At 40.2% G+C, this 15,713-nt stretch overlaps 1 protein-coding gene across 6 annotated transcripts in view; it reads right to left on the bottom strand.

The window, feature by feature from the left end:
• FER (tyrosine-protein kinase Fer) overlaps nucleotides 1–15,713 on the bottom strand; it is a 605,512-nt gene that overhangs the window by 22,919 nt on the left and 566,880 nt on the right. For all 6 annotated transcript variants that reach the window (XM_070082985.1, XM_053776767.2, XM_053776781.2 and 3 more), the window contains 2 exons: nucleotides 14,295–14,508; nucleotides 6,343–6,495 (listed from right to left, as the gene is read on the bottom strand). In XM_070082985.1, the coding sequence (XP_069939086.1) occupies nucleotides 6,343–6,495; nucleotides 14,295–14,508 (367 nt within the window). The remainder of the gene's footprint in view (nucleotides 1–6,342; nucleotides 6,496–14,294; nucleotides 14,509–15,713) is intronic.

The following is a 15,713-nucleotide window of genomic DNA, read 5'->3' as shown; positions in this document are numbered from 1 at the left end:
TATAGAATGGAAGACATATTACAGAAATTGAGATGATTTTGATTGGCTTCACAATGAAAAGTACCTTGAAATTGAGCTCTAGCAGAAATGCTTGATTTTGCCAAAGTTCAAAAGCAAACAAATCATGCCACGCGTCCAATACACGTCAATTGGTGAGTCTAATATTCTTTCACAAGTGTGCTGATATTATTTATACCATTTCTACAATAATGCAGTAGTCTGCATAACAGTAAATCTTCTATTTTTTGTGAGAACAAAAATTCAAAGTGGAAAGCAAAAGAAATGTAAGAGGGGCATGGGACGTGACTAATGAACAGAATAAATGTTATTTTAGTGCCAAGAATGTCTGTCTTGTTTATTCTGGACCATATTTGGAAATTGACATCTTTTGAAATTTGTTTGAAATTGGCAAAATTGCTAATTTCTGACCACTTTATTGGATAGTTGAAATTGGTAAATGGGTGGTTTCTTGTGCTCATTCGATAGAAAAAGTGGAGTTCTAGCAAAATAGTTATGAATTTTGTCGATAGTACATTGAACTTGGCTGAAAATAGGGCTCAAAGTGGGCGAAATCGCCGATGCATCAACATAGTCGAGACCGCTAATTTCGTGAGAGCATAATTCCGTAAGTTTTCCATCAAATTTCATACTTTTGGTGTCATTATGATTGGGAAAAGATTCTCTATCTTTTCATAAGAAAAAATAATTTTTTTTTTCCGAAAAATTTTCGACCCTGAGAACAAGTTTAGGAGAGGGCCTCTCGACCCTGATAAGTGATAGATGAGTGAGACAGTGGGCTGCTAACAGCAACAGCCTGAATGAATAGGCAATCAAGAGAAAAGATTGGTCCCAGGCTGAATTATGAGGATAGAAAAAATCTTGACAGAGGCCAAAGGTATACATAATAGATATACAGTAGACTGTCGTTTAACACAATTTTGCCTTGCACAGTTTTTTTTTGTTACAGCACATTTGAAGAATTGTGGCATATTTTTATTTAACACTTTGTAAAATTAGTTTAACATGGTTGTGTGAGAGGGAAACAATTTTGAGCGCGCAGTTGCCTGCCAGGCAGGATGGTCTGTGGGTTAATGGGTTACACCACTATGTCAATGGGGGAGACCTATCGCCATCCCCTGCTTCCCTAAGCCACTCACACCCACAAACACCACCCTCATCATCAAGTGTTTAACCCTTTCAGGGTTTCGGCCGTACTAGTACGGTTTATGAGCCAGTGTCCATGACGTACTAGTACGCATAAATTCTAGCGCCTTCAAATCTAGTGAGAGAAAGCTGGTAGGCCTACATATGAAAGAATGGGTCTATGTGGTCAGCATGCATAGTATAAAACAATCCTGCAGCACACAGTGCGTAATGAGGAAAAAAACAACTTTGACCGTGTTTTTGGATTAAAACAGCGATTTTGCACTATATTTTCGTATGGCATTTATTGTTGTATTCTAGTTTTCCTGGTCTCATTGTATAGAATGGAAGACATATTACAGAAATTGAGATGATTTTGACTGGTTTTACAATGAAAATACCTTGAAATTGAGCTCAAAGTAGCAGAAATGTTCGATTTTTACCAAAGTTCAAAAGTAAATAAATCATGCAAAGCGTCCAATACACATCAACTGGTGAGTCTAATATCCTTTCACAAGTGCACCAATATTATTTATACCATTTCTACACTAATGCAGTAGTCTGCAAAACAGTAAATCTTATTTTTTTTTGTGAGAATAAAAATTCAAAGTGGAAAGCAAAAGAAATGTAAGAAGGGCCTGGGGATGTGACTAATGAACAAAGGAAATGTTATTTTAGTGCCAGGAATGTCTTTCTTGTTTATTCTGGACCCTATTTGGAAATTGGCATCTTCTGAAATTTGTGTGAAATTGGCAAAATTGCTAAATTCTGACCACTGTATTGGATAGTTGATATTGGTAAATTGGTGGTTTCTTGTACTCATTCGATAGAAAAAAATGGAGTTCTAGCGAAATAGTTATGATTTTTGTCGACTAGTACATTGGAATTGGCCGAAAGTAGGACTCAAGGTGGGCAAAATCGCCGATGTGTAAACATCGTCGAGACCGCTAACTTCGCGAGAGTATAATTCCGTAAGTTTTCCATCAAATTTCATACTTTTGGTGTCCTTATGATTGGGAAAAGATTCTCTATCTTTTCATAAGAAAAAATAATTTTTTTTTTTTTTGAAATTTGGGGGACCCAGAGAACAAGTCTCTGAGAGGGCCTGTGGACCCTGAAAGGGTTAATGCTGATGAGACAAGTGTTTTTTGAAAAAATGCTAACATGAACTTATCAGTCAGCAAGAGAAAAGTGCACTGGGCTTCAAGACAGCAAAGGATCGCCTCACCTTGCTCCTTTGCAGTAATGCAGCAGGTGATTTCAAGTGTAAGCCCATGGTTATTTAACGCTCTAAGAATCCTCGCGCTTTGAAAGGTGTAGATAAAAACACCTTACCAGTAATTTGGAGGTCAAACCAGTCAGCATGGATAACAGAGGAAATATTTATTGACTGGTTTAAGCATCACTTTATTCCTGAAGTCAAGTTTTACCTGCACAGCCAGAACCTTGTACTCAAGGCTCTCTTCATTCTTGATAATTCCCGTACTCATCCACAAACTTTGCTAGATGTGACCTCCAAATACAACATCTCTAATACAACCACTGGATAAGTGAGTTATGTCATTCCAATGTAACTACACAAAAAAAGTTATGAAAAAACTAGTTGCATCAATGGACTCTGACTCCAACCTTGCAGTACCAAGCTTCTGGAATAAATTTAACATTGCAGATACCATCAGCTATGCTAGAAGTGCATGGAATGAAGTGCCCCAATCAACATTAAATGCAGGCCAAGGAAAGTTATGGCCTTCTGTAGTTAATTCTTTCATTGGTTTTTTCCTTGCTTGAGAGTCAGATTCAGGAAATTGTTCAGCTGGCAAGGAGATTACCAGGTGATGGTTTTGAAGATATGAATGAAGAAGATGTGAATGAGCTCTTAGATGATGATAATGAAAACAGGAGTCCAGAGGAAATGTTGACATGGCTCGATGCACAGATACAAGGGAGGGAGATAACAGAAGAAGATTAAGAAGAACCAGAAGAAAAACAGTTAACATCGCAGCAGTTATGTGAGCAGTTCCATGTTGCTGCTATACTAGCAGACTTTCTCATTGAAAAGGACCCTGACAAATCTAGAAGCAGTGCGTAAAACGGGGTGTAGACCAGCTGATGATGCCTTACCATCAACAGTATAATGTAATGCAGGGTAAAAGAGCCCAGAGATCCATTACAGAATTTATGCACATTCCAATACAACCATTGACTTCAGTACCAGAACCTCTACCATCCACTTCTGCCAACAACTAACATCCATCCACCTCAGCCCAGTAGGGCCACACCATCCATATCCGCTCTCTTCATTATCATCCACAAACACCATTACTCACAATTTAAGGTAAGAAATACTATTATTTCTATTGAATTTGTAGTCTTAAGCAGTAATATATCACGACAATTACATATTCACTCTTATTTTGTAATATCTCGAGGTCTTAAAAAAAGTTGTTTGACTTTTTGGGGGGCCCCGGGGACGTAACCCTATTTTACCCATAAGTTCTTCAGTTTGTCTAGCATGATTTTGTCTAACATGGCATTTTCAGGAACATAACTACCATATTAACCCTTTCAGCATCCAGAGGCCAAATTTCAAAGTGGGCACCAGGGTCAAAGAATTTTCCAACAAAAAAATTTTTGTTATTTTTTCTTACGAAATGGTAAAGAATCTTTTTCTGAAGGTAAAACAAAAAGTATGAAATTTGATGGAAAATTGATGAAATTATGCTCTCGCAAATTTTGATGTGCCAGCGATATTTACGCATTGGCGATTTTGCCAACTTTGACTCCCATTTTAGGCCAATTACATTATTCAAGTTTACCTTGAGTTTACCTGGAGAGAGTTCCGGGGGTCAATGCCCCCACAGCCCGATCTGTGACCAGGCCTCATGGTGGATCAGAGGCTGATCAACCAGGCTGTTACTGCTGGCTGCACGCAATCCAACGTACGAGCCACAGCCTGGCTGGTCAGGTACCGACTTTAGATGCTTGTCCAGTGCCTGTTTGAAGACAGCCAAGGGTCTATTGGTAATCCCCCTTATGTACGCTGGGAGGCAGTTGAACAGTCTTGGGCCCCTGACACTTATTGTGTTGTCTCTTAACGTGCTAGTGACACCCCTGCTTTTCATTGGGGGATGTTGCATCATCTGCCGAGACTTTTGCTTTCGTAGTGAGTGATTTTCGTGTGCAAGTTCGACCAAATTCTTAGCTATTTCACTAGTATTACCTCTATTCTATCGACTGAGCACAAGAAATCGTCAAGTCAATTGTTTTGACTACAAAATAAAGTGATTGGAAATTGGTAATTTGGCGAATTTAATGCAAAGTTCAAAATATTCCGATTTCAAAATAGGGTCCAGAATAAACAATGCAGGCATTCCTGGCACTAAACTAACATTTCCTTTGTTCATTAATTACATTTTCAGGCTTCACAAATGAATTCCATTTTGATTTTTTATTTACATAATGAATTTTTATTCAAACCAAAAAATAGATTTATTGTTATGAAATATTGAAATAATTGTATAAATAATATCACCACATTTGTGAACATATATTAGACCCACCAGCTGGCATGTATTAGACATGTGAGGTCATTTGTTTACTCTTGAACATCGGCAAAAATTTAACATTTCCGCTACTTTGAGCTCAATTTCATACCATTTTCAGTACTAAAACCAATCAAAATCATCTCTATTTCTCTAATATATTTTCCATTCTATCAAGTGAGACCAAGAGATTGCAAATACAACTATAAAAAATATACAAAAAAAAAAAAACACTGCAAAGTCGCTGTTTTAATCGAAAATTATGGTCTCAGTTTTTTCTTTCATTATGCACTGTGTGCTACAGAATTTGTTTTATGTGGTGCACACATGCCACATATATGTATTCTCTCTTATCTAGGCCCAAATTTACCACTCACAGTTTATCAGAGTGAGCTGAGCTCATGGCATAGATCTACGGTTTGGACCCTCAGCTCAAAGCCGTAAACCTACGGCACAGACCCTGAAAGGGTTAAATGACGGTCTATTGTATACGGCTTGTAATCACAAGGACCTGGGTTTGATTTCCTGACATAGAAAAACATATGGGCAAGTTTACTTATACACATTCACCTAGCAGTACCTGCATGTGTGTTAGCTGACTGTTGTAGGTCTCATTAAGAAAAAAAAGGTGTTAAGAATGCTATATCCTGTACAAAAAACACTCCATTCCTGTGTAAGAGTACTCCAGTACCTGCTCAAATTATTTAAGTGTTGGGTAAAAAGTTATATTTCTGTGAAGTGAACAATGCTAAAAAATGGGAAGAATACACAGAGGGAACATAATGATCAAAATATGAAATCATGAAAAAGAAAAATCCCCTAACAGTTTCACTTGTAATAATGGTAGAATTAGCAACAAAATGTTAGGTAAAAGGACACAGCTGCAATTAATGCAACATTTTACTGTGATGAGAAGTTGCCACAATAAAACGTTACATTAGTTGTACCTGTGTCATTTTAACTAACAGATTCATTTCTTCTTGTTATATTTCCTCTGGTATCACAAGAGTGATGCCTGACACTCTTTAATCTTGGTCTTAATAGAAAAAAAAAGAACCATTCACATCCCTATTACTAAAATACCACAAAATCCAGAAAACAGGGTGCATAGGAAAGTGCAAAAGTACCAGCGATTTTCACCCCCAAGATGACACTGAGTTATTAATCTAATGATTGTATCCTAAGCAGTCAAGGCCATTTTCTTAGTGAAGTCAATTATTCATGGAAAATTACTCATTAATCATATACCATTTTGTTTATTTTTCAGCATAAGATGATCAATGATCTTATATAAACTGGTAATAAAATACCTTATAATCAATATTTATGCTTAAAATTGAGACTTTTAATAGTTTACCAATAAATGACATACAAAATAGTTCATCTTTGTTGAAAAAAGACTTAAAATATATTTATGATGCTATGTAAAAAATATTAGACATTACAGTAATCCATCTCATTCTATAAAAATATCCCCACTTTTACAGAGAATTTCACTTTCTATTCTCTGAAGCTTAAGAGAAGAGCTGAATTACTGAGTGAATGGGCATATTTTTAGATGGATGTGAATTCAACTGAATAACTCTCCTAGGGGCAATTTTGCTTTAGATTTCAGTCAGGAAACCCACCCAAAGGGTTAAAAATTTCAGTAACCTACCAACAAGACAATTTCTAGCTGCCAAGTCACGATGGATACAGTTCTTGGACTCCAGATAAGCCATCCCAGAAGCAGTGTCCAAACACATTCCCATGATTTGTTTTGCCGTCAGTTGTCCTTTATGGTTCCTCACAAAACTTAGTAATGATCCACCTGGATTTATACATTACAAAAAAATTTATTTGTATACATAGGAGAATATGATTACATATGAGAATATGATCACAGTACAGTACAGTTCAGAAAATTCTGATTACTGCATAGCAATGATATAAATTGAACCTTTGTCTTGTATTAAATGAAAAAATCTGAAATTTAGCTTGTATTCAGAAAGTTCATAATTAGAGGATATTCCAAACTCAAATTTTTAAAATACACTGAACATTATTTTTTATTCTGAAAAAAAAATAAAAGAGATTCCCCATATTCATATTCAGATTTATGAGGTAAACTGAACTATTTCCAGATATAGTTTCAAAATGTGCATCACCACACAGTGATCTCCACATCATGTTGATCTTCCCTGTTTGTGGTGTAGTGAACAAAGTTTTTCCAAGATAAAATTGACAAGTACATCCATCCATTCCTCAACAATGCAACACAGGTTTTCTGGCCTATCCAAATTACCAACAGAGCATGAAATTTTAAAATTACATTAACCCAAAGGAACTTGTTTCTACATTTGATACAAAAAAGTTGGAACAGAGATAACGTAAATTCTTAGATACTGAGATATGCATTTCTTCTCATATATGTAATGTCAAAAGTGTAAAACAATGAGACTGTACAATCCATACCAGATATACTATTAGTTACAATTCTTTAAGTGAAATAAATCTGTGACTAAGTGCAGAGATTTTATGCATAATATTGTGCAATACTGATAAGTTACTGGTAATTATTGAGGAATAAGGAAAAGAAGTGCAAAGCTGAAAGTTTGCCTTGGGTGCCTAGTACCCTTATACTAGACCTGATGGTTAGTCAATGCAATGTTTACTAAACATTTAGGTGTGCCACCCTTACATTTCACATGTTAAAAAATACAGTGATAGATACTCAATAAAAATTTCACGAACACTTGTTGATGCTAAGTAATAACCAACAGGGAAACAGAAACACAGAAAGTAAAGTTGATCTGTATATTCTGACTCCAGTTGGGGTCAAAATATACACACCTTCAACAAGTGCAAATATGTGAGATTGGAATAAGTACATGTATATACAAGGAGGACGTGTCCTTCAGATGTACAAGCCAATGTAGAGTCAGGTTAAGAAGTGAGTGTGGACTGTCAAGTCAGGCAGCAGGAGTGTGGAGTGTCAGATCAGAAAGCTAGCGAGCATGCGCATGCGTGTGTGCATGTGTGTGTATAAACAACGTGCCAACTTTTATGTACAAAAAAGCTTCTCATGTATTGTCACCAATTGCTGCAACACTCTTTAACAAATCCATTGAATCCTCCACCTTCCCAACAATTCTCAAAATAGCGAGGGTCACTTCAATCCACAAAGGAGGTGACCAAGCTGACTTGAATAACTATAGACCAATATCTAACTTACCACTCCTCTCTAAAATCTTTGAAAAATTAATTCATAAACAGATCTATTCCTACCTCGTCTCACATAACATACTAAACCATTGTCAGTTTGGATTCAGGAATTACAAAAGCACAAATGATGCTATCATACACATGCTAGAACTAATATGTATCGCTCTCGAAAAGAAAGAAGTCCCGCTGGGAATTTTCATTGATTTAAGTTAAGCTTTTGATACAGTCGACCATGAACTGCTGTACGCTAAATTAACACACTATGATATAAGAGGCCACTCCCTTAACTACCTAAAGTCATACCTTAGTAACATAAGCCAATGTGTGTACACAAATGGTGCAAACTCCTCCACTCAACCAATCACAGTAGGAGTCCCATATGGAAGTGTCCTTGGACCACTCCTCTTTCTCATCTACATCAATGACCTACCGAATGCATCACAGCTACTCAAACCCATATTATTTGCAGATGACACTACATATGTCTTCTTTCACCCAAACCTAGTCACACTCGCCAACACTGTCAATGCCGAATTGCAGAAAATATCTGCCTGGATGATGACTAATAAACTTACCCTGAATACTGACAAAACCTACAACATTCAGTTTGGAAACAAAGCTGCAAATGTTCCACCTAACATAACGCTAAATGGATCACCCATTACAAGATTCACAGAGGGAAAATTCCTAGGAATCCACCTTGACAGTAGCCGCAGGACTACTGTCCTCCAGTGTTGTCAGTCCGATTTCCCTCAACCTTTCCTCGTACAACATTCCCCTGAGCTCTGGGACTAGCCTTGTTGCAAACCTTTGTACTTTCTCTAACTTCTTGACGTGCTTGACCAGGTGTGGGTTCCAGACTGGTGCTGCATACTCCAGTATGGGCCTAACATACACAGTGTACAGTGTCTTGAACGATTCCTTATTAAGGTATCGGAACGCTATTCTCAGGTTTGCCAGGCGCCCATATGCTGCAGCAGTTATTTGGTTGATGTGTGCCTCTGGTGACGTGCTCGGTGTTATGGTCACCCCAAGGTCTTTCTCCCTGAGTGAGGTCTGTAGTCTTTGTCCACCTAGCCTATACTCTGTCTGCGGTCTTCTTTGCCCCTCCCCAATCTTCATGACTTTGCATTTGGCAGGATTGAATTCGAGAAGTCGGTTTCTGGACCACATGTCCAGCCTGTCCAGGTCTCTTTGCAGTCCTGCCTCATCCTCATCAGATTTAATTATTCTCATCAACTTCACATCATCTGCGAATAGGGACACTTCAGAGTCTATTCCTTCCATGATGTCGTTCGCATATATCAAAAATAGCACTGGTCCTAGAACTGACCCCTGTGGGACCCTGCTCGTCACAGGCGCCCACTGTGATACCTCACTGATATCCCATTGGAAAGATGGCATCTGTTATCATCTCTGTGAGCTTGGTTTCAGTGAGGGCTATGATATCCGGTGATGCCTCTTTGACTCTTTTATGCCACTCCTCCCACTTATTCATTATTCCATTAGTGTTGGTGTACCATACCTTCAGTTTCCTTTCCAACACTGTTTTAGGGAGTCTGTGAGGATGGGGGACCTGGCAGTGTGCTGCAGGATTCTACAACATAGTGTGGGGTGGGGGCTATAAGTGTGGATTGTGGTCTGTGTTGGGATAGCATGCTTGGTTGTGGGGTTCTGGGGATGGTTCTGTGTGTGCTTGCTTTTGTTGCTCTGCCCTGTTCTGGTTGTCCTCTGCTGATTCTGTCTTTGTCTCTCTTCCCAGCTCCTTTCGCTTTTGTATCCATTCCCTCAGCTGCTGTCATTCTGTTTTTGTTCTGTCTCGGTCTAGGAACACCCTCTTGTATGCTGACGATTCTTTCAGCCGTGGTTTCTCTTGCAGGATTCTGTTTCACACTGTTTCTGTCTTGAAAATCAGTGTACCCCCCCCCCCCATTCTCTGAAAATTTACTATTTCAGACATATCCTCTTTGCCTATTTCTTTGATGCTTTTTTCAATCTCCTGTCTTTCCTCCTGCGGTCTTTCATTGTGTGTCCTTAACTCACTCTCCTGAAGCCTGTGAATAAACACTGACATCTCCCTCTCCTCCTCCCATTGCCTTTCCGTCCGTGTCTCTGATCCCCATTTGTGTGTGGCCAATCTCTCCCTACTGTTTTCCAGTAGCTCTCAGTGGCATGGTCTTGCCTCTGCATGTAACCTGTCCTCCTCTCCACCCTCACCCTCCTCTCCCACCATCACCTCTGCTCTCAGCCACTCTCCCCTTTCATTCCTCAGCCCTGCTTGGTGGGCTGATAGGGCCTTAACATAAGTTATGTCTCCTTCCTTCCCATTAGGCTCCTCGTTCAATAGGGGTGTACCAGCTTCAGATTCTATATTTCCTCTGGTCCATACCCATGAAACTTGCTTCAGCCTATTTACCTCATATTCTAGGGCCCTTATCCTGGCTACTGCAACTTTGACTTTTGATTCCCATTTCTCCTCCTCCAACCTCTTTTCCAATTTCACAGAAAGCTCTGCCTCCATCCTTTTTGCCATTTCACCTAGTTTTCTCTCCTACTCTTGTTCCATCCTTTTGCATTGATCTTCCATCCATTCTTCCTTACCAGAGTCATTCTCCTCTGAACCCCTGGTCCTTTGAGTTCCCCTCTGAGCCATCTTTTTTTTAATGGGTTATGTGGTATACTTGTGTGTGTGTGAGGGGGGAGTGGAGGGCTGTAAGGGGGGGGAGGGAGAGAGAGAGAGAGAGAGACAGAGACAGAGACAGAGAGAGAGAGAGAGAGAGAGAGAGAGAGAGAGAGAGAGAGAGAGAGAGAGAGAGAGAGAGAGAGACAGACAGACAGACAGACAGACAGACAGACAGACAGACAGACAGACAGAGACAGAGACAGAGACAGAGACAGAGACAGAGACAGAGACAGAGACAGAGAGAGAGAGAGAGAGAGAGGCTGAAGGGAAAAGGGGTGGAAGGAAGTAAAAGTGAGGGGAATGGGGAAGAGGAAGAGAAAAGGGAGAGGGGAGAGAGTGAGAGGGGGAAAGGAGAGCAAGTAGGGAGGGAAAGATGGGGATGGAGAGATAGAGGCTGGAGGGAAAAGGGGTGGAAGGAAGTAAAAGTGAGGGGAACGGAGGAGGGGAGAGGAAGAGAAAAGGAAGAGGAGAAAGAGTGAGAGAAGGGAGAGGGAGTGGGGAGAGAGAGATGGGGATGGAGAGATAGAGAGGCTGGAGGGAAAAAAGGGTGGAAGTAAAAGTGAGGGGAATAGGGAAGAGGAAGAGAAAAGGGAGAGGGGAGAGAGTGAGAGAGAGAAAGGAGAGGAAGTGGGGGGAGAGAGTGAGAGAGAGAAAGGAGAGGAAGTGGGGGGAGAGAGAGAGAGATGGGGAGAAAGAGAGTGGAAAGGGAGGAGACGGGAAGGCCAAGGAGGGAAGGGTGGGGGAGGTGGAGGAGGAGGAGGAGGAGAAGCAGTAGAGGGGTGGGGAAAGGGAGGCAAAAGAGGAGGGAGGGGGTTGGGGTAGTCCCTAACAGTCAGAGGCTGTGTGGGTTAGTGCATATGTGTGTTCGCTTGTGCGTATGTACCTATGTGTGTGAGCCCGTGTATGTGTGTGTGTGCGTATTTACGATTCCTTATGTACCCACAAATGTACTACATGTACATATGTACCCAAATCCCTATCACGTGCACACGCATCCTACCAAGGTTATCTATCTTCCTTCTCCTACCAAGTTTGTCCTCCTTCTAAATGCTAGTGCTGTATGTATGATAATCACTCCGAAGCAGGGTTTCTGTTACCCAGCTACTAACGATTCAGGGGCAAAACCGATCACTCAAACCTGTTACCACAACTTGGGTGTTCTGTACATTATTCCTGCGAGAGGTGTCATCCATCCCAGCTGCTGCTGTGCTGTATGATGAGTCAGCTCCTTTCTGGTTCACTTCAATTACAGTGGACCCCCGGTTTACGATATTATTTCATTCTAGAAGTATGTTCAGGTGCCAGTACTGAACGAATTTGGTCCCATAAGGAATATTGTGAATTAGATTAGTCCATTTCAGACCCCCAAACATACACGTGCAAATGCACTTACATAAATACACTTACATAATTGGTAGCATTGGGAGCTGATCGTAAAGCGGGGGTCCACTGTATTGTGTTCTCATTACCCATTGCGTCCTCATTTACCACATTTATCACTTGTTATATGGTATATTATGTGCGACTATATGAGTAACAATCCTTCAGTATACACCATGATGTACTGCATGGCAACACTTTTAGGCATAGTTCCAAACCGCTTCTCTGTTCTCGGCTTGTCTCCTACACTTATCAAGCACTTATACCTTATTTTTTTTCCTGTGGTTTTGTTACTAGTTTTCTTTTTTCTTTTTTTTCCTTTACTTTTCTGCTCTTGGGAAATACGCTAGTCCCTGAACTTGATTGATTCCCCTCACTGATCTGCCTTTGCTGCTAGTCGCAACAAACCACTTCTGTATGACACCATCCAGTAACGGCCTTATTCTGGGCCGGAACTATACACTTGGCACTATTATCTATATTTTTCTCTTCTGTGATCACTTATATTTCCCTTTTGCGGGATTTAAATGATTATATGCACTTTAAGATCTGCACACGCCTATTTGCCGAGCTCTATTCCCTCTGGGACCGTTAGAAAAACGCAAATTTAACGAAGCTCAAACGCGCGTGACTGCTTCACCCGGTGCGTGTGTGTGTGTGTGTGTGTGTGTGTGTCAGGTTAGGAAGCAGGTGTGTGTGTGTGTGTGTGTGTCAGGTTAGGAAGCAGGTGTGTGTGTGTGTGTGTGTCAGGTCAAGAAGCAGGTGTGTGTGGAGTGTCAGGTCAGGAAGCAGATGTATGGAGTGTCAGATCAGGAAGCAGGTGTATGAAGTATCAAGTCAGGAAGGTGTGTGGAGTGTCAGGTGAAGAAGCAGGTGTGTGTGGAGTGTCAGGTCAAGAAGCAGGTGTGTGTGGAGTATCAAGTCAAGAAGCAGGTGTGTGTCTCTGTGGAGTATCAGAAAGCAGGTGTGTGGAATGTCAAGTCAGGAAGCAGATGTGTGGAGTGTCAGGTCAAAAAGCAGGTGTGTGTGTGTGTGGAGTGTCAGATCAAGAAGCATGTGTGTGTGGAGTGTCAGGTCAAGAAGCAGGTGTATGTGGAGTGTCAGGTCAAGAAGCAGGTGTGTGTGGAGTGTCAGATTAAGAAGCAGGTGTGTGTGGAGTATCAGGTCAAGAAGCAGGTGTGTGTAGAGTGTCAGGTCAAGAAGCAGGTGTGTGTGGAGTGTCAGGTCAAGATGCAGGTGTGTGTGGAGTATCAGGTCAAGAAGCAGGTGTGTGTGGAGTGTCAGATCAAGAAGCAGGTGTGTGTGGAGTATCAGGTTAAGAAGCAGGTGTGTATGGAGTGTCAGGTCAAGAAGCATGTGTGTGTGAAGTGTCAGATTAAGAAGCAGGTGTGTGTGGAGTGTCAGGTCAGGATGCAGGTGTGTGTGTGGAGTATCAGGTCAAGAAGCAGGTGTGTGTGGAGTATCAGGTCAAGAAGCAGGTGTGTGGAGTGTCAGGTCAAGAAGCAGGTGTGTGTGGAGTGTCAGGTCAAGATGCAGGTGTGTGTGGAGTGTCAAGTCAAGATGCAGGTGTGTGTAGAGTGTCAGGTCAAGAAGCAGGTGTGTGTGGAGTGTCAGGTCAAGAAGCAGGTGTGTGTGAAGTGTCAGGTCAAGAAGCAGGTGTGTGTGGAGTGTCAGGTCAAGAAGCAGGAGTGTGTGAAGTGTCAGGTCAAGAAGCAGGTGTGTGTGGATTGTGAAGTCATGAAGCAGATGTGTGGAGGGTCAGGTCAGGAAGCAGGTGTGTGGAGTATCAGGTCAGGAGGAAGGTGTGTGGAGTGTCAGGTCAAGAAACAGGTGACTAACTAACTGCAACTTTGGTTTGATGCTGGTATGTACTCTACTTCTTAAGGGTGGATTCTGAAGTAACCTCTGGTTTCCATCGTCCTTATGAGATATTATAGTTAGGCGTAGTAGATGTGACAGCTGATTCTATGATTTTTCATTCATAGCTGCAGAATTTTCCATGTTTCTGTCTCCATGTGGGTTTTTATTTAGCATACCTATTAAGTATTAAATCCTGATTGTGGGTAAATGAGAAATTATAAAATTTTGAAGTACAGTATTTAGAAATTGTGAGGTTATAGATAAATGTAATCTAATGATTACAGTATAAGCCTAATGAAATGACAATGGAATAAATACTAAGTAAATTAGGTAAAGTAATTCACAATGAAATGATATAGTGTATATATTAATTATGGATACAGAGATATTCAAGTACTCTATATACTACACTATATATTTCTTGTGTCACCAACAGTATCATTTTTATTATTAATAATAAAGCACTTTAACAGATGAGTTACCTGGCACTAATTCCATCACAATCATAATGGGTTGCTTTTGAACACATATACCAATAAACTTGACTATGTTGGGATGGTCATATTGTTTTAGAATGCGTCCCTCTTGCAGGAATTTCTTCTTTTGCTCATCAGGAAGTGTAACTCTGCAAGTTTTAACAGCAACCTCAAGTCCTGAGTCTCGTAATCGAGCCTTGTATACATCACCAAAGTTACCCTGTAAGAGAAGTAACAGCAAAAATATAGCACAATGTACATGTATAAGGAGTTCCTTATAGTGATTAAGACAGAAATATAAAACTAGGCTTGAGGGGTCTTTTAAATTTGAATACTGCATATATTTTTTTGTATTGATAAGCGAGTGTGTAAGAACTTTTGAACCAAGTGAGAGAGTAATTGTGGTAGGGGACCTAAATATAAAAAGTAGGAGAAGCATTTAGAGAAGGTGTGGTAGGTAAGTTTGGGGTGCCAGGTGTAAATGATACTAGGGAGCATTTGATTGAACTTTGTATAGAAAGAGGTTTGGTTATAGGTAACATATTTTAAGAAAAAGAGGATAAATAAGTATACAAGATATGATGTAGGGCAAAATGACAGAAGTTTGATGGACTATGTATTGGTAGATAAAAGACTGTTGGGTAGACTTCAGGATGTACATGTTTATAGAGGGGCCACAGATATTTCAGATCATTTTTTAGTTGTAGCTACAGTGAGAGTAAAAGGTAGATAGGATACAAGGAGAATGGAAACATCAAATACAAGAGAAGTGAAGGTTTACAAACTAAAGGAGGAGGCAGTTAGGGTAAGATATAAACAACTGTTGGAGGACAGATGGGCTAGTGAGAGTATAGGCAATGAGAGTATAGGCAATAGGCAATGGGGTATGTTTAACCCTTAAACTGTCCAAGCAGATCTACATTCACATGCGTAGAGCTCCAAAAGTAGATCTATGTTTTTTTTTTACATATTTTCAAATACAGTGGACCCCCGGTTAACGATATTTTTTCACTCCAGAAGTATGTTCAGGTGCCAGTACTGACCGAATTTGTTCCCATAAGAAATATTGTGAAGTAGATTAGTCCATTTCAGACCCCCAAACATACACGTACAAATGCACTTACATAATTGGTCGCATTCGGAGGTAATCGTTATGCGGGGGTCCACTGTATAACAAAAAAAAAAACGTAGATCAAAGTTTTTTTTACACGTTTTCAAATGTAAAAAAAGAAAAGATCTACTTTTTTTACATACTTTCAAATGTTGAAAAAATGTAGATCTACGTTTGGATAGTTTAAGGGTTAAGAATAAAGTGTTAGAGTGTTTAGCAGAAGTTTGTGGTTACAGGAAAGTGGGTGCGGGAGGGAAGAGGAGCGATTGGTGGAATGATGATGTAAAGAGAGTAGTAAGGGAGAAAAAGTTAGC

The sequence above is a fragment of the Cherax quadricarinatus genome, chromosome 1, assembly GCF_038502225.1.
Source record: "Cherax quadricarinatus isolate ZL_2023a chromosome 1, ASM3850222v1, whole genome shotgun sequence".
NCBI classification, from domain to species: Eukaryota; Metazoa; Arthropoda; class Malacostraca; order Decapoda; family Parastacidae; genus Cherax; species Cherax quadricarinatus.
This window is presented reverse-complemented; position numbering and strand designations above follow the sequence as displayed.